The 25,990-nt window shown below is 36.0% G+C and overlaps 3 protein-coding genes, 3 long non-coding RNA genes and 1 pseudogene across 7 annotated transcripts; 5 read left to right on the top strand and 2 right to left on the bottom strand.

Annotated features, from left to right (window-relative positions):
* On the top strand, nucleotides 1,148-2,428 carry LOC109726046 (disease resistance protein RGA2-like). The gene has a single exon (XM_020255476.1). The coding sequence runs from the start codon at nucleotides 1,148-1,150 to the stop codon at nucleotides 2,426-2,428; it is 1,281 nt and encodes a 426-aa protein (XP_020111065.1).
* On the top strand, nucleotides 2,536-4,509 carry LOC109726045 (putative disease resistance protein RGA1). The gene has a single exon (XM_020255475.1). It carries the CDS (start codon nucleotides 2,536-2,538, stop codon nucleotides 4,507-4,509), a length of 1,974 nt encoding a protein of 657 aa, XP_020111064.1.
* Nucleotides 4,804-7,698, top strand: LOC109725421. Its single transcript, XR_002220255.1, has 3 exons — nucleotides 4,804-4,831; nucleotides 7,195-7,299; nucleotides 7,409-7,698. It is a non-coding gene; the product is annotated as an uncharacterized LOC109725421 (long non-coding RNA).
* LOC109726044 lies at nucleotides 8,298-10,784 on the bottom strand. The gene is made up of 4 exons (XM_020255474.1): nucleotides 10,737-10,784; nucleotides 10,447-10,587; nucleotides 9,577-9,636; nucleotides 8,298-8,585 (listed from the first exon to the last, which is right to left on the bottom strand). Exons 1-4 carry the CDS (start codon nucleotides 10,782-10,784, stop codon nucleotides 8,298-8,300), a joined length of 537 nt encoding a protein of 178 aa, XP_020111063.1.
* On the bottom strand, nucleotides 9,643-13,253 carry LOC109725409 (annotated as a pseudogene).
* Nucleotides 19,471-20,194, top strand: LOC109725384. Its single transcript, XR_002220242.1, has 2 exons — nucleotides 19,471-19,736; nucleotides 19,829-20,194. It is a non-coding gene; the product is annotated as an uncharacterized LOC109725384 (long non-coding RNA).
* LOC109725385 lies at nucleotides 23,029-24,941 on the top strand. Of its 2 annotated transcripts, none has more exons than XR_002220244.1 (2): nucleotides 23,029-23,331; nucleotides 24,720-24,941. It is a non-coding gene; the product is annotated as an uncharacterized LOC109725385 (long non-coding RNA). The 2 variants fall into 2 exon arrangements; XR_002220243.1 differs by having other exon boundaries at nucleotides 23,029-23,381.

Raw genomic sequence — 25,990 nt, 5'->3', positions numbered from 1 at the left:
TCGAACCAAACAGGCCCTTAATAGTATTCCAGCTTAATTCTATATATATATATATATATATATATTAATTTGTAAAATATTATAACATTTATTTACAAATATATCAGTGCTCTCTTGAGCGGCCTCCACACATGCCGAAAGAGGAAGGACAACGAACAAAAAGAGGGTCAAATAATGCTATTGCTTTACACCATGTTGCAATTTAAAAAAAGAGATCAGCAGTACTTTTGTCACATCAAAACGCATCCACCTTCTACATATTATATTTTGTTGGCTTGGTTAAACTGTGTTATCATATAATTTGTTTACGTTTTAATTAAATTTTATTTAGCTCTCAAGCTTTTAAGTGTGACATTTACAACTTAGAAACTTTAAAAAGTAATTCACTTTGGTCCTACAAATTAAATAAGTATTAATGAATTACTAATATTAAATTAATATAGTGTTTTAATTAGTATTGCATCATCAAATAGAATATTACGTACTACGATTCGAAAAAAAATCAAGAACCAAAATACGACATATCGCATAATTCAAATAAAAAATTATAATTAATTAAAATTTGAGAATTAGAACGTCACACATCTTATAATTTGAGTTTGATGTGATGAAATAAAGTTCGAATCTTCAACTTTTATTTATTTATTTATTTATTTTGAGAGAAAGATAGTAAATTACCTGTTTCATTCAATAAGTGAAATGAACTAAGCTTACAAGTTGAAGGCAGCTAGAGCCTCCTAAAAAAATTGGGGAAAAGCACCAATAAGACCAAACCCAAAACAAGAACTAAACAACTCTACTCACACCCTCTAGCAGATGTAAATAGGGGAAAAGAGCAAAAAAACAAAAATAACAGGGGAAAGATCAAGAAGGAAGGCTCAGTGACAAATCAGGGAACATCAAGCCAAGTCTTTCGTCTTCAGCTTTTATTAAGATAAGGATTCGAATGGCTAATATGATTTTCAGCGGGCCCAACACGGTGGAAAAACAACAGACTTTGTGAGTGGCTGAGAAGTTACGCAGAAACTCCTCCTACATTATTGGCTGTTCAATACTACTATTGGGTCATCCCTTTCGGTCTTTGATTAATTGTGCTCATCTGATCATTTGAGGAAGAAGTAGAGAGAGCTAGAGCTACACAGGAAACATGGCTTTGGCCTTGGTGGCTCAGTCCGCGGCGTCGGTGGTAATCGAGAAGCTGATCGGCGCGGCCGTATCCTTCGTGGGGGAGTGCGGCGCCGGGCTGAGCGACGTGCAGAAGGAGATCCAGAGGCTTCGTCAGGCTTTTCCACGGATTCGAGCGATCTTGACTTTCGTCGAGGAGGGGCAGACTGTCACTACGAAGCAAAACGAGTGGCTCGACGCCTGGCTGTGGCAACTCAGAGATGCTGTCGATCAGGCGGAGGATGTGCTTGATGAGATGGAGTACTACGAGCTGGAGAAGGCAGTGAAAGCTGGAGATAACAAAGTACGACAAGGTACTGAACTCAACTTAAAATGGAAGTTTACTGAGTTTGCTGACAATATCTTTGGAAATGACGACACTTTGACGAGGTTGAGGGGGGCCGTGAAGGCGTTAGATCATGTTGCTGCTGGTAGTGAGCCTTTACTTCACCTTGTTACGCAGCTATACAATTCGGATGTTAAGCGTCAACAGGAAGATGAGATACGAAATGCCCGTGAGACTAGCTCCTTCTTAACTGAGGATACAATTTACGGTCGAGACACGGAGAAGGAAAGGATAGTTGAATGGTTAACAAAACCGACAAGCGATGAGCCGGAGAATGCTTCTGCAACTGTCGGAAAGGTCTCGGCTTTTGCGATCGTTGGCATGGGTGGGTTGGGAAAGACCACTCTCGCGCAGTTCATCTACCACGATGAAAAAGTGCGGAAGTGCTTCGACTTGGTTTTGTGGGTGTGTGTTTCCGATCAATTTGATGTGGCTATGCTGACAAGAAAGATCTTGGAAGCGGCGAATGTTCGGGAGAGCCTTGGCGACAAGAGCCTTAATACAATTCAAGAGATTCTTAAAGAAAAGCTGATCTCCAAGAAGTTTTTTCTTGTACTAGACGATGTATGGGCTGATAAAAAATTTCTTCAATGGAAGAGTTTGGTGAGTCCTTTAAAATTTGGACAACATGGAAGCAAGATTCTGTTGACAACTCGAATGGATTCAGTGGCGGACACGGTAGCCAGTATTCTACGATGTAAAAAAGAGTCTTTAACATTAACTGGGTTAAAAAAAGTTGATTTTATGCATCTTTTCAATGCGCATGCATTTGCTGGAACGAATATTGATGATCATGGAAACTTAAAATTGATTGGTGAGCAAATAGCAAAGAAGCTTGGGGGATGCCCATTGGCAGCAAAAATTTTGGGCGGATGTTTGAACTCTTGCATGGATGAAAAATACTGGACATTAGGATGATTCTGAGATTGAGCTATCATCATCTGCCGACAAGCTTGCAAATTTGCTTTAGATACTGCAGTATATTTCCTAAGGATTATGTGTTTCGAAAGAGTGACCTTGTCCGTATGTGGATACGTTCTGGGTTGATCAAGCAACCAATACATGAAAAGCGAAGTTTAGAGGATATAGGAGAGGAGTATTTAAACCATCTGGCAAGAAAATCCCTTTTTGATGTCAAACTAAGCGAGGAAGGTTATGTCATGCATGATCTGTTGCATGATCTAGCTCAGCTTGTCTCTTCAGGGGAATGTTTGGGAATTGAAGATGATGGTTCTAGAGATATTCCCGAAACAATCCGCCACTTATATGTCAACAGGGTACCTGTCAACAAGGTAAACCCTCTTATGATCTCCCATCTCAAGAACTTACGCACCCTTATTATTCATTTAAACGAGAGTTTCACTGCAGTAGATTTTAATAAAGTTCTAAAAGATTTAAAAAGCTTACGCTTTCTAGAAGTGACTGCAGCTGACTATAAGTTTCCAGATGAAGTTGGTAAACTCATTCACCTCCGCTACCTCTCCCTCTCCCTCTCTTCAGGGAGTAACAGAGAAAATGAGATAACTATTCTACCTCAATCTGCGTGTAGACTCTATCACCTAGAAGTAATGCGGCTTCCGGCACTGACAATAGATGATTCGACACTGGATGCAATGGACAAGATTCCTTGGATTGGCAAATTAATATCACTTCAGGAGTTAAACAATTTCCGTGTCCGTGAGGAGCGCAGCCATAAGATAGATCAATTAAAAAACCTGCAAAGCCTCCGAAAATTAGGCATTACGAGTATGGAAAATGTAACGAGTCTCGAAGAGGCTGCAGATGCCAACTTGATTGAGAAAAAAAATCTTGATGAATTGTCACTCCGTTGGTCTAGGAATCGCTCTGGTGGTCTAGAGGTAGATGAGCCACTTCTTGATAATTTAAGACCACATACCAATCTCAAGGAACTAGAAATTGAAGGATATGCCGGAGTTAGATCTCCATGTTGGATGACGGAGAAATCTTCTCTTTCTAATATAAGGTCTATCACACTATCCAACTGTGAGAGATGGGAGAACCTCCCACCTTTTGGGCAACTTCCTTTGCTCAAGTTTCTTCGTTTAGAAAGCATGCAGGCTGTAAAGAAATTATGTTGTCCAACAAGTGTTGGTGGTTGCGCCTTTCCATCACTACAGAAGCTATACTTGAAGAGGATGCCGGACTTGGAGTTGTTCGAAGGCGAGCACATGTTCCCTCTGCTTAATGAATTGGATATAGCTTTTTGTCCTAGCTTGAAGGGTTTGCCTGCTTTGCCTCTTACTCTAAGTCGACTGGTTATTTGGACGGCCGGATTGACTTCTCTTCCGATGATGCAACAAGATTGCAGTAGCGGCCAAGGACGAGCATCGTACTCATCATCATCGCATCCTGCACTTTTTGAACTATGGATTTGTCAGTGCCCAAACCTCACATCTCTAGATGGATTCATGTTACAGCAACAATGTTTTCCAGCCTTGAAGAGTTTATGCATTGTTAGATGTGAAAATCTAAGGCATTTGCCGGAAAAATTCTTCCAAAAACTTCCCTCCCTCGAGGATTTGACTATAATAATGTGTCCCAATCTCACGACACACGGGATTCTAGACGATCGATTGCCCGAGACACTTGAAAAACTCCACCTTCAATCAAGCGGCGATCTCGATTTGCCGCTACTGGAGTCATTGCCAAAATCGAACAATCTACGCTCCTTGGCGATTGGTGGTTGTGCAAGCATGACGTCCCTTCCTACGGCGGAAGTTTTTCCAAGGTTGTCGGAACTCAGCATCTGGAACTGTAAAGAGCTGTCGTCATTGGATGGGCTACAAGCTCTCCTCCCGCTCCATTCTTGTCGGATTAAGGATGCGACAACGCTGCGTTCGAACTTTCACTGTTGCAACACATTAGGCCTCACTAAATACCAGCCCCACGCTAGCGGAGTTCTTAGTCTTAATATCGACCGGCCAGCTCTGTTGCGCCGTCGAACATTGAGAAACCTCAACACTCTGTTAGCGAGTTAAGAATAATTGATGTACCGAACTCACATCCCTCGACGAGCAATGGCTGGTTGCAAAAACCGAAACTCCTTCAACGCTTAGATATTCATAAGGCCGGCTCTTGAATCCTTACGCGCAGTATGATAGATCTTCAATCCCTGTGTTATTTGGAGATAACATGATGCTCGTTTGCTGCGATCGATTCCAGAACTGCCCACCTCAATGGATATCTAAGAATCAGCGGCTGTCGCCCCGAATTGAAGGAGTACATTTGAAGGCTCTGGAAAATTTCGTCAATATTCTCGGGTGCGTGTATACTGAATAATCCTTTTAAGAAAAAGATCGGGTATGCCCCATCTCTTTAACGTCTGCTAACTCTCTTAAATGCAACTTTTTCTTCTCATATATATTTGCATCTTAGGTCTGTGTGGCCCTGTTTTTTTTTTTTTTTTTTTTTCAACTACTCTCTGTAATAACAGCTCTAATAAGCATTTGTTAGATAAGTATATTTTTATATTATCTATTACCTTAATTATTATTAATAATTTAAATAAAAATTTAATAATTATAAATAATTTAAATAAAAATAATATAAATTAGTTTATGTGCGACATAAATTTTTTTGTGTAAAAACTTATTAATAATTAAATTATTTTATAATGGCATATGTGAAAGCAAAAAGAGAGGAAACTATTAAAATAATTTTTTTAAAAAAATATATATAAATGTAAAATTTAGTAAATTTAATAGATATATTAATTATCAATTATTAGTTATTTAATTTTATTTCATAAAAAAATATTATAAATATTGATCTTTGGTCAAAATTTGTATAAAATTTAATAAAAATTTTGTTTAGTAATTTTTATCAAATTCATTAATAATTTTACCACATTTAACAATTTTAATTATCTATCGTCATTTTAGTTAATTCATTAGTAATTTCACCTGATTTATAGTTGAGGGGTATCTATATATTTTTATCCACATTAGAAGGGAGGATACCATTTCGTGCACCGGATATGTTTGTAATTTTTATGCACTTTATTTTCGAAACCCCAAATAATTAAAAATTTTTAGTACAAAGCCTTTCTACATAGTATAAATCGCATCTATGAAATTAGATTTAATTTTATAATATTAAATATTAAAAATTAGGTTGGGTGTATGTAATATTTATAGAGGGGTGTAGACAATTTTTTTTTATAGTTGAGGACTGGGTGGGGAGGAGAAATCATTCCATACACCGGGTCTATACTTATATCTTATACTTCGTATTGATAATCTCTATTGTTGGAATTTAAACTCTATAATACTTTGTACATAGGTTTTTTATTCGATGTAGATTATATTTATTAAATAGTATTTTGGTTTTAAAATATTAATAACTAAAAAAAAGGTTTAGTGCATATGATATTTTAATTGACCAGATGCATGCAATAGTATTGAAGTGGAGGAGGGAGAGCGCGAGGGACATGTGTCGCTTGTTTGTCCCGTAATGTAACCCAGCTCTCCTTTTATGTATTAGTACATAAAAGTGTAGATATAGATTTTAAGTTGCATAATGTTTTATTGTCTGTTCTATTGACTTCATTTTACTAGTTTTAGAGTTACTACTGTTGGAGAAAATTCAAAATTTCCCAATAAATATTATTTTCGGATTTTCGTTGCGGTATTTGTTCTAACAACTACTATTGTTCCTTTCCTCTCAACCATAATCGACAGTGAAGTGCAGATTTTCACTAACAGAACATGACACGAATCTTGCATCTCTTGCCCTTTATTATGCTAGGAAAAATAAATGGAGAAACCCTCAAATATAAAGCGTTTTGGTTAGGCTGATAAACTTGTTTGTTTGGTTCATACTTCTTATTTTTGTCCTTTATGTTTTGAGTTAATTTAAGTTAAATGAACTCAATAAACCAAACTTATTTGTTTGGTTTTTTTTTTTTTTTTTTAATCCTCGAGGCCTCGGCTGCCTCACCACTGTAGCCTAATTCAATTCCTCTATGAATGAAGCGGGTAGCGTGCTATCTTTTTCTCAAAAAAAAAAAAAAAGTTAAATGAAATGGTATGTATATTAAACTTAATAAATCCATTGGCTACAAGCTGTTAACTGTTAGTTTCGTGAGCTAAAGAGTGATCAGAGCAAGAAACATCACCAAATAAAATGTAGGGAGTACTGTGGGATTTGAAGATTAACGGCGAGTTTGGAAAAATGAGAAAATGACACTTTGATCAATGACATTAGAAGTTGGATTTTTGGATTAGTTGAATTTTCTCCTAAACAAAAAGGGGTTTAGTTGGATCATTCAGCACTTTGCATTTTTTATCTAATTATTTAGTACTTTTGCATAAATCATAAGGTTAATTGGTATTGTATAGTGTTTTCGTTTCATTATACATCTGTGATAGATATATTCTTTTTTAGAGATGATACAAAGTTTTTTGCTTTTTCTCTTTTTTATTTTCTGCATGTGTACTCGCATTAAGTTGCTTTCTACCTGCTTGATCTTGCGCGGCCATATAAGTTGCATGAGTGTTTTTTCCAACATAGATAGTTGTGTAGTTCACCATACAGTATTTTTGTTTGAAATTCTAAAGTAGTTTTTCTTTTTCCCAAATTGATTGACCTTTAAGGTAAGAAAATTTTATGCAACCCTTTATATTATGAAATGCATGATTGATGTGTTTATGTTTCAATAACAGCTTAAGATCTGGCCCCCTTCAAATTACATTCAAGCCGAACTGATTGCAGAACAGAAAATATGAAAGCATCGGTGAATTTCTGCGTTGACAAAGTTCACCTTTTAGGTAGTAATTGCTTGATGAAGTTCAAAGTAGTTCATTATTACGTTTTATATATTTATTTTCTCTTTAGTTTCTTTACTATGTTATTTTGATATACTATGTTTGATAGCAGATTTGTTAGCTTGCTTTCTTCTGCAGTTGGCTTTAGCGAGCAAAGCATGAAGCAGCTCTTTCTGTGCCGATTCGAGCTATTTCCACCGTTATTTGTTCGCGCCTGTTGTTGCTAGCATAATAGATGTACTACTAAAATATTAAAAAAGGAAATGTAGTGGAAGTGATTTGTATGTTGTAATACTACACTGAAAAACCGAAAGATGTCGACAGTTGCTTCCGAATGAAGTTGTGCTGTTTTGTTAATTTAGTCATTTTGATTTACAATAAATGTAGGACTGAGATGTTTTCTTTCCCCCTTTCCTTCTTAATTGAGCTCATTGGTTACAGTAAAAATCTCATTGTCTTCCTGCTTGAGTTCTAAAAATATGTGATGTTGTGTTTGAAGAAGATGGTGTGTTAATTAACCTTAGTAATCTCTTATTAAGGCATCTATTCACAAGCAGCACAAGTTCGATTCAAAATTGAATAAGCAAAGCTCGAGCTTGGCTCAATCATAAACAAGCCGAGCATGACCAAGCAGAGGTGTTTCAATAAATGCCCACAAAGTTACAAGCATACCAAGCAAAACTTCCTTATATACAACACCAAAATCACAAAACCAAAATACTTAGAAAGAGAGAGAGAGAGAGAGAGAGACGGAGAGAAAAAAAAAAAAGAAAAGAAGAAAAAGCACCTACAACTTTTCCCGTTACAACACTTAACACCATTTAACACAACCCATCCCTTCTCCACCTTTCCAGATTTTACTCTTTTGTATACCCCCCACCACCTTAACACTAACAATAAGAAAGAAACATACGAGTACTGACCAAGGAAGCAAAAATGTTTACTATAAATTTCCACCCTTTTTGTTCCCTTTTATTGGTCAACTGAAGATAACCATGTTGTTATCTTCCCTTTGGCCTGACCGGACTTCGAGGCGACGGTGGGCCCAGCATCTGCGATCGGCGCACCATGTCGACCATGGATTGCGTCTGATAGGCACCAACAAGGTTAGCACTGTCGGTCGAGTTCCCCAATGCTGTCGCCCTTTGCATAGAATGCGAGCTCAAACCGGAAAGCATGTACGCGCGGCCTGTGGTTAGGTACCTTTGATGATCTGCCATTCTCTCTTGCAACTGCTGTAACTCCTCATCGGGATTTGCGGACAATGATTGTATGAGAGCACTTTGATCCTGTTAGCAAGGAATTTTTATTGGAGAAAAAAAAAATCATAACTATGCTTGATTTAAAAATATGAAGACTCACAATATCCATGTATTCTTCAGATTATTGATATAGACTAACCCATCAACATTTTAAACGTAATTAGCATATCCTATGCAAGATCCATTGCAAGGAGTTGCCACATCATCATTTGATATTGGGGATTCATATAAGAGTATAGATATTAACAAACTATATGCCATACCTTTACCCAAAGCAACGAGCAATCAAAATTTGTAAGATACCATTTATGAGCATTCATTCAAAATGAATCTGCTTCCTCCATGCCATCATTATGATGACAGTACTCTCAACATATACAAGAACTGCCCGCATGTGCATTATCAACATGGAATCACATGTTATGGACCTAGCACAAATAATTTTAAATAAATTTCAAATTTCACAATTAAACGGGCCTCTGAGAAATAGTAACAATGTATGAAAATAGGCCATTTTGGAATAGACCCTCCAACTGTATTTCTTCAACTGACGTCACCTTAATTTTTTCTTGATTTGAATCATTTCTGTCAATTTCATAGGGATTCAGTTAAATCGACAGCTTCTTTAGGGCTTGGCCACTAAATAGTAACTAGTGAACAAATCAATACTATGTCAGCTGGTGAGTGGACAGCACTGTATATAATATTATTACACAGTAACAATTAAATATAACAGGCTCCCTAATTCAACAGGAAAAAAAAAAAAAAACTTCTTAAATCATAATGAGACAAGTTGAGAAGTTGTGTATCCCACAAAAAAAAAAAGAGAAGAAAAAAAAGTTCGAGGTCCTATTTCAAAATGGCTTACAAAGGGACTAAGAGAGGTCAGCATACTCCTTTGACAATGTAACAATTGAGATGATAAAAGCAGAACCAAAGTACTCAACTACAAAGAATTTTCATTGTTAATGCATAAATTTCTCTGCATTTTTTGTAGATCAATTATAACTTACAATACCTTAGAAATCTTTGCTAGTTTCAATAATGAATCTACAGCTGCTGAAGAGGTAGTGCTCACCTGAAAGGAACAAATTGCTAATTCAACACCTCAGAATTTAGGGAATCGACAAAAGAAAAGGCTATATATGTAAACACTTATTGGGGTTCGCATCTTTATCACATTTTTCTACAAACTTGATATTAAAAGTATGCTATGAAACAGCATTTTATAATTGTTGTTACTATTTGCTTGTAAAACGAGCATTTTTTCTAAGCAAAAAAAAAAAGTTTCCAACAAATTTTCAATTTTCTAAGCAAGAGCAATCATTGATGCCAAACATATCATGAAGCATTATGCAACAAGATGGCAATCTCTTTGACAAAGAAGGAAAAAAGAAAAGAAAAGAAAAGAAAAGAAAAGAAACCAAGCAGATGCTACATTCAGAGCCAAAGATTCTAAACAGAGGTTTACAATGAGGCTAGAGGCAAAAAGTAAAATTAAAAAAAATGGAAAATAGAAAGACAGCCATGCAATACCATATAAAAACTAGCATTAATGCAAAGAAACAATCAGGAGAAACTTAATATGATGACAAACCAGATTAAATTCCAAGGAGATAATATGTACTAAAAGAAATACCAATATCAACAATGAAGAGGATAATAAAGTCCATTAGGTCTCCAATGACTCGCCAACTTAATATAACGATATTTCCGTAAGAAACTGCGCCTTTCCAGGGGTATTTACAAAAATTCTGATTTTACATGGGTACATATGTATATAGATGATTTTGTAGGGATATATCAGGTAATTATATCAAAGTTTCTCATTCTGATTCAAAGATAAGGAAAAAATTCGGAGGAAAGAAACTTAACACTTGATCCTTACAGTAGCATAGAGGAAAAATGGGATCAAGCCAAATGATAAGTCCTTGGAAATCACTTCACTAAGTACTTCAGAAAGAAGAGCAAAGTTTGAACTGCTATCAACCTTGAGCACTCTATAGTTTTCTGGAAATATCCCTACTATCTACCATGAAAAGCATATCAACTCATAACTTCATGAGTGCTTAAACGCAAGAGATTACATTATAAATATTTGACAATTTATTATTAGATCTATCAAAAGTATCCAAGCATCTCTCATCATGGGCTCATTTGAATGATTCAATTTGCTACACTTAAGGGTTCATTGGAAAATGATTCGTTCTCCCAATTTGTAACCATCAGCTCGAAAAAACCAAGTATTTCTAGTAAAGTTTGGTGAGATCCATGACAAATAATGAGAATGGCATCTAAAGCTACCCATTGTAAACATCATTTGTTCATTTTGACAAGGACTTTGCTGAAACTAAGAGCAAATTGGAGGCACTTTGGTTTTCTCAAACATTTAACCCCTAATCTAACAAACTCCAATATGTCGTTTTCAACAAATTTGTTGACATAATCATTCTATCAATTGAGTAGAAAAGAGTACGTAAGAATGCATTTAAACACATTAAAAAAAAAAAAATGGTATACCATTGCACAAAAGGATGCTGGTGGAATGGGACATCATAACGACACTCAGCACGGTACATGCCAAGGCCCAAGCAGTAAGCTGCTTATATTGTCGATTTCAAAAGAAGAATAGAACCATCTCCTCTTAATCCTTATTCAACATATAAAGTCAAGGCAAATAACATGAAAAAGCAAATCACAAAAGTAGTTGCCTTTGGAAATTCAGTCGATTTATTGGAAGAACTATTAGTGTGAGAATGAGGCAGGGAAGCCTTATTTTTACAACCACACGCTTGACAAATATGATGTTTACAATACCTGGCATGCTGTTTACATAGCAGAATGCGTCTGATCGGAACAATAAACCACCAGCTTTTCAAGGGACTTTCTTCCAGCCTTCAATAAAATTTTGTCTCTTGCAGCTAATAGAACTACAAGGACAGCTTCGCTCGCTGTTCCTTGGATTACCGTTCCACCTCGCCCTGCAAGATGATCATCAAATATCAGCCAAAACGAAGCAGAGAAGGCAGGGAAACTAAAGGGATCTTTTTGCATATACACCCATAGCGAAAGCTCCAGAGATTTTGTTTTACCAAATGCCTAGCCACTGCTTCCCAGAGTAACGAAGCCGTTCCGAAAGCCAGCGAAAGCAGGCATTAACAATATTGCAATTCTTATCTGTTGAAAAGAACTGCTCAGGCAGCTTAAGCATTTAGCGAACCAATCTAAAACGATCATCTCCAGCTCCGTCGCGGCAGGAGATGCTATCCAATTGAACCCAACAATATTGAAGCCGGCGCTGAGCATCTCTCCTAGGAACCCAGCAGTGCTGCTATTAGACGGATAGTAAGCAAAATAATCGGAGCTCTGCCGATGGGTGATGCCTGGTATTATCTTTTGACGTATATCTGCGCACGCAAAACATTTCTGAATACGCATATCCCTATTCTCGCAAATATAAGAAGGCTTAATCAAAACAGAGAAGAGAATCTCGCGTTGTGAAGTACAGTGAAGTAGTTTCACCGACGAAAACATCTTCGAGATTTTCAGGCTTGCTGGGAGCCGAATCAGGTAGAAGATCCTTAAGATATCCTGGCTGCAGGGAAAGGTACTAAGTTATGGATTAAAAAAAAAAAAAGATTAACACAAACATGAAAAGGAAAACCAACCATCTTGTCGTGCAAAAATGAAAACAACAAAGTATCACAGGAGATGCCAACGAAAAAAACAAATTTACACCAATCATCGAGATTAATTTCAAGGAACAGTTTTTGTAGACTGAAATTGTAAGGTCTAACTTGAAGCTTCTACTTCTATCATAAATAATAATAATAACAATGAGAAAGAATGTTAGAGCTTCCTCGAGAAGTTTTATTCAAATTAATCTAATTTCAACTAATCCAATCTGGAATCTCCTAGTGTAGCCTCATTTGCCAAATTTGACAAAACTGCAATTGAACTAAACAAAATTCATCATTTAACATGCTAAAACAACTCAAATCAAAACAATTGGAAGCTGAGATTTAAAAATGGGCTTTAACAAATGGGATTTTCTATAAATTTTGAGGAGCAAAATCTCTCACCATGAGTCGAGATAAAAATGGGCTTTACCTCAACTTGGCTAAGAACGGGAAAAGATTCGATCATTTTGTAGTAATCGGCGATGAAATCGACCATTTTGTGGGCGTACTCCCTCAGCTGCTTTGAATCCATTGGCTACAACTCGTTCTCCCTTGAAGAAGCTTCAAAAAAAAGTTTATATTAAAAGAGAAAAAAAAAAAAGAAGAAAAATCAGAGATTTAAGAATGAAAATATTAGAGTTAAATACTAACATTGGAGATGGAAAGAGAGAGAAGAAGAAGAAGAAGAAGAAGAGTAGTTGTAACACTCGCACGGTTACACCAGAGGCGCAATCACGATGATGAAACGAAGCTCGGAGAGAGATGGCGCTTATGGGTTTTTCCCTTGCGCAACCTCGATGATGAGCTCTGATCCTGAGTGCGACGGCGCCGATGAAGGTTCCCGGATCTCCGATCAGGGTGTATAGCAACGTTCCATGAGCGAGCAGGGATGGAATAATCCGGCGATCGCCGGAGGACACACCGGAGTTGGTGATCGGAGCAAGGAGAGGAGAAGAGGAAATGTAGAGAGAGAAACAGAGACAGGTATAGAGGGGAAGCAATTAGAGTAATCAGTTGGAATTGATCTCAAAAGTTGTTGCTAGGTAGTTACAAAGTAGCTATTTATAGCCCATCTCAAGGGTAAAGTTGTAAAAAACTGTAAAACTCAGGGTTCAATTGTAAACTGCTATTAACTAACTAAACCTAGTTGGACCGAATCCCGCTTGGGCCTGGGCCACCCTTCTCGATCGTAACGGTGAGCAGAGTTGCAGTAATGATCCGCCGACCCGCACCCGAACCCCGATCCGAATAGTGTTGGGAGAAACGGAGGGAGTCGGAGAGAGAGAGTGTAATGGAGCGGATGATTGGTGGAGCGGATGATTTTGTAATGGAGGGGGGAAGAGGTTTCCTGGGACACTAAACCCTAATTATCAGATTAATTTAAATTTGGCTAAAATGCGATTTTTTTTTTACTGCAAAAAATCTATTTATTATTTAAAATTTTAAATTAATGCACTTAATTTGCTCTCTCTCAAGGTTCCCTCTACGTTTGGTTCTGGGATAAATAAAAATTGCTTATTTCATAAATAGATACAAATTTATATATAAGCAGCAACTAAATTAATTTTACATTTAAATAAAAATTAAGTTGTTATTAAGAATAAAATAAATAGTATTTGGATGGTTAAATTAGAACAAGAAAAATATAAGAGTTAAAATTTTAAATTAAAAATATTTTATCTAATTAATTAACATCAAAATATTAATTAAAAATAGTTTAGTAAATTAATAAATTTATTAGCTATGAATATTGTATAAGATAATAAAAATAGTTAATTCATTAATTAATTATAAAAAAGAATTTTATTTTTAAATTAGCAAACTATTTTAATTTGGTAAATTGTAAAAAAATTAATTAGATAATAAAAATATTAATGATTGATCAATATAAATATTAGTTTATGGGTAAACACATTAATTATTAATAATTAATTACAAATAAGAAATTAATTAATTAATTACTTTATTATTTAAGCAATAGATAAAATGATTAAATATATTAATTAGATTAATTAATAATTTAATACTATAATTAAAATTAAATTTAAATTTTAATTGATCGTATTCTCACTTAAGAACAAGTTTGGTTTAGGAAAAAAGATGGAACAACAGTTTGAGGCTTATACCGGATTATACCAGCTTATTCTAGAAATCCGTGAACTACTATTCTCGAATACCAATACAGCGTTTGGAAACAAGGGCGGGAACAATGGCATATTCTCCCCTTATTTACGAACCAAACGCCTCCTTACTATTCCTTAATTTCTTATAATTCATATGAAAAAATCCTTAAAAATAATAAAAATATATTAAAAATATTTTTTCTATTGTATAACAGGTCAGAATAATTTATACATATTAGTCTCTTCATCAACGTTCTAAGTGTTTTCGAAAATATTTTGAAAATTAAAAGACTAATATAGGTTTTTAAAAGTAGAAAAGATTAAGTAAATAATGATATTTACAAGGAGATTTTCTGTTAGATTTAACTTTTAAATTATCTATATCGAAAGTGTAGATTAATTTCGTGAAATAATTACAGAATATCATGTCTTTAATGAAGCATTTCATGCATTCAAGGTGCAGAGAAAATTTTTGCAGAAAATAATAACAGGTATTATTCTTCTTGCACAGTTGGTTAGACGAAATTTTCTATAACGGTGGCTCCACATAGAATTTTTATAAATCTGAGCTTTAATTGGACAGTAAAATCGTAAATAAATTTAAATCTATAAATTGCTATTAAATCTAAAAGTTTTAATTTGTATTTTTAAATTTAAATTTTTTTTTTGAATATATTAATAATATTGACTAATTTTAAAATTTAAATGATAATTTATTTTACAAGCTTAATTAAGTATGTTTTACATAATGTGTATCTGTCTATTGTTAACACATAATTAACTAATAAGTCATAAATTTTTTATATCAATTCTTCAAATTACTTACTATAGAATAATTAAAAAATTATTAAAATTAAATATTTTATAGATTAAATGGTTGAATCTAAAATGGCATGTCATAGTAATACTACCATTTTATACCATAGAAACATGAAGAATTACTTCCCTGCACCAGTGCACCATGTCATCGGCCACCAGCCACCATTCCTTCATTTTAGTTTTTTGTTATAATAGAAAAAAAATAGCTGGTCGACGAAAAAATTTATAATATTTTAATATATATCATATTTAATGAATTGATTTCAACTTTAAAATTATAACACTCTTCTATCTCATAATCTATATCGTATTTTTTACTAATATAAGTAAATATATATAACGGGAAAACTACTTCAAAAACCCCCGGTGTTTTCATCAGCATCTCACTTCCATCACAACACACCGACCTGCCGCTTTAAACGTATCAATCCTCACACACTCGTGTTTATTAATCTTTTGTTATTAATTTTATTATTTTTTTTCTTATATCAGTGCAAATTAAAATTAACAATAATAACGTTGAATATTCGATAAACATAGATGGTTATTTGAAGTTTTTTGTATATAATTTAACGAAATATTAACGAAAAAGCTTCTGAAAAGATAAAACGAAACCACAGGGGGGCAAATTGATACGTTTTAAACCACAGGGTACTAAAGTGAGAATGCATGAAACCACAGGGGGGGTTTTTGAAGTTTTCCCATATATTTATATAGAACTAAGCTGATATACTATCAGTAGCACGGAAGCTTCCGTGCTACCAAGTTGTTTTTAATAATGCGATTTCCAAATCGATGATCGACTCTTATATTATACTCTTCTTCTCTCAATTAAAACTCTAGTAATAGAAACTCTTCTTCTTCTTCTCCCTTTTCCTCGCTCTCCTCCAATGCTAGTTTCGAACCCGTAACTAGAATATCTCCGTCCCTATTCATCTACAATGCGTATTGCTTCACCCATATCGAACGCGTATTACTTTTCCATTTAATTTTCTCTATTATTTTTTCATACTTTGCTAAAAACAAGATATAGGAGAAATGGAATGAGAGAAGTGGTTGTAACAATGATGGATTGGGTTGGATTTTAAAGAGGATGAAGATTTGGCATTTTACTTATTTATTGTTAAAAATTTAATAAATATCTAACGGTAACAAATCAGAGGAATAAATGTGAATATCCCTCTCTAACGATAATAAATTAGACAAGTAAATATGAATATCCCTCTCTAACGGTAACAAATCAGAAAAAAAAATAAATATTATTAAATTTTTATAGAAATAAAAGTTAAAAATTAAATTTTGTAAAAATATATTTACTATTCGATAAATTTGTATGCAATTAACCCTTAAACGTAAGCCTCTTCCATCTATCTCTGTCACTGTAGAGTGGGATTGGTCTGAGGGTGCGTTTGGTTCGCGCTATCTTTTTTAGATTCCTAGTAATTCAATAGGAATAAAAAAATATGACGGTGTTTGGCTAAACGCATTAAGTAATCCAGTTGGTAATACTGAATTTACTTGGAAATGAGATACATCCCAAAGTACTAATCTCATTCCTTTGAGGAAGGGTGGGTATCCTTATCTTAATGGAACGGAAAAATTATAATATGTCTAATCTTTTTCTTTCTTCCCATCCGCCGGCTACTTGGTATTATTTCTCTTTACACTCTAACATCATATCTCTCTCTAAACTTTTCTTTTTCTCTCTAAACTTCAACTCTTTTTCTCTCTCTAAATTAAGCTATTTCTCTCCCTCTTTTTCTAAAATCTCAACCCTCTCATTCTCTCTAACCTCGACTCTATTTCTCTTTATATTTCTTTAATTATGCTCTCTCTTTCTAACATATATTCTCTCTTTTTTTTTGAAAAGATGTTGAAATTTTTTATAGTATTATTTAAAATTAAATTAATTAATTAATTAATTAATTGTATATTTTTCGTAATCTTAAATAACATGACTAAATAATATGACCGTACGAACCAAACATCGAAATACTACATTCTTAGTAATAGGATGAATAGGAATAAGATTCTCGGATATCTTTTTAGCTCTCTGAGTAGATCCTTGTCATAGTGCGACCGAAAGGGCCTGAAGGCTATGAGATATTCTAGTAGAGAGTCAGTTCGTGAGAAAATGCAGCAGGCAGTTTTAATCCGAATTTCATGCAGCCGAGCGGAGGGTAGCAAACGTGGTTTCCTTCTTTTGTGAAAGCTTTTAGTACTAAATTTATGGCGATCACATAAATGTGACGCCTCGCACATGGGTTTGTGTTTGTCTTGAAGGCTCTTACGCCAACTCTTATTTAGGCTGGGCAAACGAGCGAGCCGGCTCGCAGCGGACTCAGTGTTCGCTCGATATTTGCTCGTTCGATGGCTCGCTCGAAATTAATAAGCCGCAGCTGAACAAAATAAAAGGCTCGAATTTATTTTTTTCCAAAAGCCGAAGCTTGAGTACTTACTCGGTGCGTTCGAAATTAGGCTCGAAAAGTCAGAATATATATATAATATATAGTATATATATATAATATATATAATGATATAAGTATATATATTATAATATTATATATAGGTATTATCGCCGGGCTAACTATATTCTCTTATATGAGTATAGACCCCCTGTGTACCATATAATTTTAACGGTTGGGATTGATGGATGTGTGGTTATAAGCGGGATAGGGAGTGTGGTCCCTTAGAATGATAGTGGCCCAGGAGTTGAGTGGGTAGTGTGGTTAAATAGTATGATCTAACGAAATGAAGAATGTATTAATTGGAATAATAATTAAGGTTGAAACTTATAGTAATAAAGGAGGCCAATACCATAAAAGTAATAGTAAGCCCGAGCTCTAAATTATATATATTATATATAATTTATAATAATGTTTTTAATATATACTAAGACCTTTAATTTAATTTGGGCCATTATGTGGTTGGCCGCTGATAAAATAAACCTAAGAATACAAACTGCGCAATTGAGCCATACTCCTAAATTTAGCATAACCACACTCTCTCTTCAGGACTGTTTCACTGTTGCACATAACCCTAAAACATGATAACAATCAAAATTTTAAATCCCTACTTTTTTTCCTCTCTCTCTCTCTCTCTCTCTCTCTTAGACCCTCATCGAGTCAGGAAATCACCCTAGCTCACATTTCTTATAATTATTTTGTATTTTGAACTATTGGACATGTTGCATCAAATTGTAGGTAATGTTCTATAAAAATTAAACTATTGATTATATAATGTCGAGAATTTCAATCGGCTCGTTTAGAGCTCGAGCTCAGCTCGACTCGAAATTAGGCTCGCTCGAGCTCGGCTCGAATTAATTTCAAGCCGAGCTTGAGCCTAAATTAAGGCTCGAAATTAATTTCAAGCCGAATTTGAGCTGATATAAGCTCGCTCGAGCTCGGCTCGTTTCCACCCCTACTCTTATTTGGTGGTTAATTCAATCAATAGTAATAGGGACGATTCAATCGAATGGCAAAAAGAATAGCAATGCTTTTGTCCCATCGAAAAGCGTCCAATTTCTACAAATTATATTTTTTTTGGTTTAGTTAAACTGCGAGGTCATATAATTTTTTGTATACTTGATTAAATTTTATTTCAGCCCTCAAACTTTTAGTCTGACATTGGCCTGTTTGGCTTAGATTCTGAAAAATAATTTCTGTATCATTGATTTTAGTTTGAAAAATTAATTTTGTTTAAAAGTTATAAAACGTTTGGCTGTGTTTAGATAAAAGAAATTTTTCTGAATTAATTTTATAAAACTATTTGGTAAAAAAATTTTAATATTTGCATATAATAATATTTTTACTAAATTTTATTTTAAAATAATTTTAATTTTGAATTAAAATTTAAAATTTGTACAAAATTTAAAATTTGATATTTTAATTTGAAAAATAAATTTGGAAATTTAAAATTTGAGATTTAAAATTTAATGTAGTACCCCTGGAGTGCAGCAGTTGAGGCTTGTCGACACGTCAGGAGAGTGTTGGGAGGAGTCCGAGTCACGTTGGCGCGAAATAGACGCAAAACGGACTCAGTGGGGACGCGAGAGCAGGAATCAGCATTGGAATTTGCAAATTTGCAGATTCTCTGCATTTTGTACCGGTACAAAGGGTTGTACCGGTACCCCATATAGTTTTCCTGCGCAGGCTGCTCTCGAGTTTGCAATCTCAGCTGCGGGTACCGGTACAGCATCGATGTTGTACCGGTACACCAGGGTAGGTGAGGGGCTGTTTAGTCTTTTGACAGCCTCATTGTTATCACCCTTACCTACCCCCTCTATATACATGTAGGGAGGTTGGAAGGAGGAGTTTTTGGCTGGTTTTCTCTCCTCCTCCACTGTGAAGCCCATTTTGCCTCTAAGTCCCTAGAATTGCTTTAATTTGCACAAATTTCAGCTTGAGGAGTGCTGTTCCAGCAGAGCTTCAGCAGCGATTGTCGGTGTTTCAGCTCGTGTGCGACGTAAGAAGCTCCGTTTTCCACGAAACTTGGTTTGTTGGATTCAGGACTTCGAGAGGAATCCATGGAGCCCAATTTGATAGAATTTGGTTGAGGTTTGTATGGTCAATTTGGTATTTTACTGTGCTGTTGTGGTTTTGAGGCTGATTCTGAGATTTTTATGGATTTCTTTATGCAATCTTTGTAGAGAGCTGGAGTTGAGATCTGAACCTTGTGTACTTTCATTCTCCATTGGATTTGGGACCTGCCTTCATCGACTTTGAGCCTTAGAAGGTAATTTTGACATTGAAGTTGAGATAATGTAAGCTTAAGTGTCAAAAATTGTATTACTTGATGGATTTTAATGTTTAGAGACTTGGAGGAAGTTGATTTCTGGTCCTTGGGGTTTCGGCTGGTTCCAGCAGGGTATTCTTCAACTTCGTGACCCCCTCGCTGTCGAGGATTAGCATTGAAGGTAGGTTAATCATCGGTGTTACTCCTAAGTGTAAGTTTAGTCAACGTGTATGATTTTCAGCTTTTGTCTACTATGTGGTTAGCTTGAATTTGTCGATTAGCATCTTGGCTGAAATCTGAATTTTTAAAGCATGTTGAAATGAGTTATGTAATACATGTTGGACTTGGAATTGACTTAGGAGAAAACTAGCGATTCTACCCTGTCCTATGATGAAACTACCAGATTTAGCTCTAGATGCCGTGGTTCGTTTGTATCACCGCAGTATCAAAGCGGTGGATATCCAGGATAGTTTAGAATGTAATTATGCTCGTGCTGAGGTGCCGAGTGTATTTTTATTGCAGTGTTTAGCCTGTTCCGGATTGTCGGGTGCCGTTGGGGTTGACGGTGGACCCAGATTACTGTTGCTGCATCCGATTGTGCCGAGGACACGTGAGTTCAGTTGTTAGACCCTGTTCACTTGACTATAGCCTGTGAGAGCCTGATTGAGCTCGACAGAGACACGCTTGCATACTCGGTTGGGTAGCGCCCACGAGTGCCACTCCGGAGTAGGGCTTTGTGCGTTTGCGTTGGTGTCGTTATGTCCTGTTTGGACTTGCTCTTCACGGACTGCTTGGTGGTGGAGGTAGCTTTAGCTTTGGCAGGCGGGACGGGCATGTTCGCAATCCCTGGGACGGGTGTGTTCACAGTCCCTAGTGAGATTGGGTCAGATTGTACTTTTCTACAGACAGTGGGTGTTAGACCGAGATAGTATAGGTGCATTTAGCTGTAGATTCATTCCAGCTTTCTTACTATACTTGTTTACTTCCGTAGATTTGGTGGGTGAACCGATGAATTTGAGGACGGTATCCATTGAGGACTACTTGTTTTTACAGTAGTTCTCACGCCCAGTTGTTACCCCTCTTTTGCAGAGCCTTATATTCCAGCTGTTGCATCTACCGAGACCGATCGTGGCAAGGACGTTGCAGGTTAGAGCCCTTCCCCACGAGTCATCGAGCTAGAGGATTACAGCTATAGGTAGTGGTAGTTTTTGAGTTCATATACATACTTTTGTTGTATCGCGTTGAGCGAGCTGTTGTATTCCTGGATGTTTGTATGTATAGTAAACTTTTATTTTCTATCTGGTTATGCTTATTCTTTTCCTAGCAGCTCTATACTACTGGTTGTAGTATTGTTTGATTACAGGTACAGCTGTCGCTTCGTATACAGGAAAATTTTTTTTGTATTCGGCGGATTTGTCGGCGCGTCCGGGAAAACGAGTAATCCGGGGCGTGACATTTAAAATTTAATATCTAAAATTTAAATTTTAAAAGTTGAAATTTAAAAATTCAAAAATAAATTTAAAAATTAAAAATTAAAATTAAATTTAAATTTAAACTTTGAATCGAAAATAAAAATAAAAATTTGAAGTTTGAGTTCAAAATCAAAATTAGATTTCAAAAAGTAAGTTTTTGCTGCTTTCGTTTTTGGGCATCAAAAATGAAAAAACTGAATTTAAAAATTAGAATCAAATTTTGAAACTAAAAACGAAGTTGGCAAGCGCTCCAACCGAAAATCACTTTTTAAGTTCAAAATCATTTTTCAAAGACTAGGCCACACACCCCGCTCTAGCTCCAGCTTCTGGGAACTCCTCTTTCGTCGTTCAAAGGTTCGGGCTCTGCTGTTTCTGCTAGTAGTTTATCTCCTCCCTCCCTCCCCCTCTCTCTCTCTCTCTCTCTTTCTCTCTCTCTCTCTCTCTCTTATAATGTGCTTGTTGCTCAACCCTAATGGGGGGGAGTAGGACCTCGAAAACTCTAGAGATCGGGGAGACGAAGGATCGGCGAATTGGGTCTCTTTCGCGCTCGATTCGGGATTAGTTCAGGTCTGATAGTAATTTTTACGGAAAAACTATCATTTTCCAAGAGTTTTCGTTTTCCGGAGAAATTATTCGAAAAACAAAAATAAAAGGTAAATTTTTCGTGAAATCTGATTTTTTAAAAAAAAACAAAATTTTATTTTTTCTGAGAAACAAAAATAAAAAAAAACTATTCTTTTTAAAATAGCATAAAACTGAAGAAAGAAGAAATAGTAATTAACATAAAAAATTAAAAAAATTAAACTTTTTTTTGTAAAAAAAAATGCAAAAGTAGGACGTCCTTTGTGAAAGCAGCAGTAGATATTAATGCTGAACATTATCCATACTTGATGGCTATTAATTTGGAATATGTTTTCAATTTGAGCCAACTTGCACATCCACTTTTCAAGGTGTCAGGAGTGGGAAACATTGTATTCATCTCATCAATTGCAGGGCTTGTTGCTATAACCAACTTTTTCATATACTGTAATATGCGGACTTTTGATACTTGTGTAGGTATGAGAAAGAGGGTGGAAATGAGGTGAAACCGTTTTGGCGCGAAATTGACGCGAAAATTGATAAATTGAGCCAATATTTCATTATGAGGGACCATATTGCAAATAGCAAAATTACTGGATTAAGTTGCAAAATGGCTTGATCTTATCCTCTCTCCCTCTCTCTCTCCCTTTGAAGCTGCCAGAAAACAAGAGAAAAAGAAAGAGAGAAAGAGAGAAAGAGAGAAGAAGAAGAAGAAGAAGAAGAAGAAGATGAAGATGAAGATGAATTGGAGGTAAGGGAAAATTTTCTATTCTTCTCTTTCCCTTCCCTTCTTCTTCCCTTTCTTTTCCCTTCCTTCCTCTCTTCCCCTTTCCTTCTTCCTTTCCCTCCTCCCTCTTCTTCCCCTGCTGCTGCTGGTGCAGTTTTGCAGCCTTGCAGCTGCTGCGAGGTATAGTAATAGCAGCAGCAGCAGCAACAGCTCAGCAGCAGCAGCAGCAGCTCAGCAGCAGATTGTTGCTGCAGGCTGCCCAGCAGCAGCAGCAAATTGTTGCTACTGCAGGGGCAGCAAGAAAGAAAGAAAGAAAAGAAAACGAGAAGAGGAAAAGAAGAAATGAAAGGAAGAGGAAGAATGAAAAAGAGAAATCAAGAGAGAGAGAGAGAGATGGAAAGAAAAGAATAGATAGAATAACATGAATGAAGTGGATGTAGAAATTGGATCGAGTGATGCAATTGCCGTGATTCGTACCTCTAATCTTCAATTAATGCACGCAGGGTGTTCGAGAGTGTGAATTAGTGTGATACACATTTCCGATGAGGCGCAATGAGGCGCAATTTAAGTAATTGCGGGAAATCGTGCGAAGGGTCGCGTGTAGCCTTTCTTTTATCGGAGTCGACTTAGCGAGTCGAGGTGGGTTCCGAGTCGTCGAAAACAGCGAATTTCCTCCTATGTCTATTTTGGTACAAGCTATATAATATTTGAATTTGTGCATCAGGTTTACCTTTTTATTGATCCTCAGACCGTGAAAAATTGAAGCATGATAGAGATTTAGCATTGACATCTGATTATGAGCAGAAGTATGTATATGCATATGCGTATGATGATTTATACTTGAGCATTGTGTTGAATAGATGTAGCTCATTTCCCTGTTTGTGGTTCTCCGTTCATGACTTTGTTTATTGAAAAAGATGCTATTAGTATGAAGTTGAGTTCATATGCAAAGATGAGAACTAATGTAAGTCACACTTCTTTCCTCGCCATGATATAGTAATTGTCAGCAATATTTAGATAGTTTAATTCAAGTCTTGGGAAGCCAATTGACATTTCATGTATCTTGATTTAGTCATCTATTATTCACTTGTATCGTGTATGGCATATAGTATGTGATAGAAATGTCATTTTGATGCGTCATTATTAGTCACTTGTATCGTGCATACCATATAGTGTGTGTCAGTGGCCGTGATAGCGCGGCAATGGTGTACAGAGATTTGGACATAGAGAGGACCTTTGTTTATTCCGTCGTGATGTTTGACCTACTGTTTACTCTATGATTACTCTGAGGACATTGGATTGGACACTATGATATTGTTGACCATGACATAGACTATAGCCTACTGATGCCACCTTGAGATGACAGACTTGTGCTATGATACTCGGTAGGGGTCGCTCCCCTTCGAGTGCCGCTTCGGATGGTGGCCAGTTATATCAGTGATGTGTGTACCCTTGGGAAGACGACCCACCTGCGGGAGTGGTGTTCGGGCTGGGGGTAGAGCCTAGGTGTCGACGGTGCACCTGCGCAAGTGCAAATTCTGACACTAGGCGGGCGCAGGCTTGACCGGACGTACGAGTCGGTCGTTGTGATTGGGTATTATTAAACATTGTTGCATACACTACTCCGTTGCTTTCTTTTCCTCTCTCTACATATATAAAAACATGATAGTATAACAGGTATAGAGATAGGTATAGAGAGTTGTTTATATCACATGCAGATATTCATTTACTGTTACTTTACATTTGTCTATGCAAGTCATAGTCAGTTAGCCTTCTACTATGCTTGACATTCCTTTACGCTACTTATAGTTGATTAACTTGATTGTCACTTATGATCATTCGTTTATCTGCTTAGTTAAATTCCTAGTATACTTGCATTTTAGCTACTTATGTACCATATATGTTATTGTTCATTTGTTGATTTGGCTTCCAGTAGACCTAGTGGGAAGGTCGTGGTTATCGATGATCGTACCCACTAGGAACTGTTGTTTAGTAGTTCTCATACCCTTTGGTGGTTTATTTTTCAGGGGTCGTATATTGGCGGTTGATCTAGGTGAGGGGGATTGCGCAGTAGTTAGCATCTCCTAGGGCCACCAGATAGAGTGCTATCTTTGTTCAACCTGCTTGTACTGGCGAGGGTCTGGATTGTTTTCGTATACTTTCCTTTGTAGTTAAAGTTTATTTGGTGATATTCGTGTTGTACGGCAACTTAGTTGAGAAATTGCGCACTGATACATGCCATTTGTTTATTCTGTACTCCTTCTTGATTCTTGTATTGTGGATGTCTGTCCTGTTCGACCTCGTGAATTATTTTGTACTTGTCGATTTTGTTGCCGCTTCGTTCGGACAGGAGAAACTCTGTCCGTTCGGCAGGTCTGTTAGCGTCCCGTAGTCTTCCGTTGCGAACTCGGGGCGTGACATATACTCAGCAACTAAACGTACGTACATCTAGCAATTCAAAGCAATACTTGTTAACAAAAATAATCTTCTAAATATGAAAAGAATTATTTTTGTGATATATATTTTTCTTTCTTATGTTTGCTTTCAATTTTCTCAAGAGCATTGAATCAACTCATGAAGAGTTAAGTGGGCGACGGACAATATATGAGTGAATTCCATTGTACCAGGAGCCATTAGAACCTCACTCATGAAACCTGTAGGACCTTATTACCTTCTTGCTCTAATTTAATAACTTGGTCAAATTATAGTGTAAATATTGATTAGATTCAATATACATGCTTTATCTCATAAAAGTTCACAATATATTAATACTATATGTGCTAACCTGACTATTGGTGTAATGTACTGTACCGTTTGAGAAACATCATGTTTATGTAGGAAATATATTATGTATAATTCAAACATAATAAGAACAAATTAACATAACATATAGATTAAAATAAACAAATATGATAAAGCACATGAAGATATTATAGAAAAGAAATAACTAAGAACTAAAAATAAGCCTGATATTATATAAACCTTTATTAAAAGCATGAAAAAGCTAGTTTCTTTACTTCGTCACTTCATTAATGGTGTCGCATATGCACTCCGTCTCGTCGTCCAAGCAATGGTGTCCTTGAAGCCAGCAGAGATGGCAGCGCCAAGTTCCGCACATGGCATGCGATTCTCCTTCTCCATTCACAGCACGCGATCGATGTTAGGTTTGGAGCCCATGGGGAAGGAAAAGGAAGCGGAGGAAGAGAAGAGGGGCCAATTACGTCCATTTCTAGTGTTCAAAGTAGGATTCGAAGGGTTATAAGTGGGTGGATGCATTAATTAAAAATCCGGTGAAGAA

This window comes from Ananas comosus, linkage group 20 (genome assembly GCF_001540865.1).
Source record: "Ananas comosus cultivar F153 linkage group 20, ASM154086v1, whole genome shotgun sequence".
In the NCBI taxonomy this organism is placed as follows: Eukaryota; Viridiplantae; Streptophyta; class Magnoliopsida; order Poales; family Bromeliaceae; genus Ananas; species Ananas comosus.
Note: the sequence above shows the minus strand (reverse complement) of the source record. Positions and strands in the feature narration are given on the sequence as shown.

Excerpts from the sequence above, each read along its gene's own strand:
- LOC109726045 (XM_020255475.1), top strand. The coding sequence starts at position 2,536 with ATGTGGATACGTTCTGGGTTGATCAAGCAACCAATACATGAAAAGCGA.
- LOC109726044 (XM_020255474.1), bottom strand. The coding sequence starts at position 10,784 with ATGGTTACAAATTGGGAGAACGAATCATTTTCCAATGAACCCTTAAGT. Across the intron at positions 10,588-10,736 it reads TTTCCAATGAACCCTTAAGT|ATAGTAGGGATATTTCCAGA; the intron begins GTAGCAAATTGA and ends TTTTCATGGTAG. Across the intron at positions 8,586-9,576 it reads AACTAGCAAAGATTTCTAAG|GATCAAAGTGCTCTCATACA; the intron begins GTATTGTAAGTT and ends CCTTGCTAACAG.
- LOC109726046 (XM_020255476.1), top strand. The coding sequence starts at position 1,148 with ATGGCTTTGGCCTTGGTGGCTCAGTCCGCGGCGTCGGTGGTAATCGAG.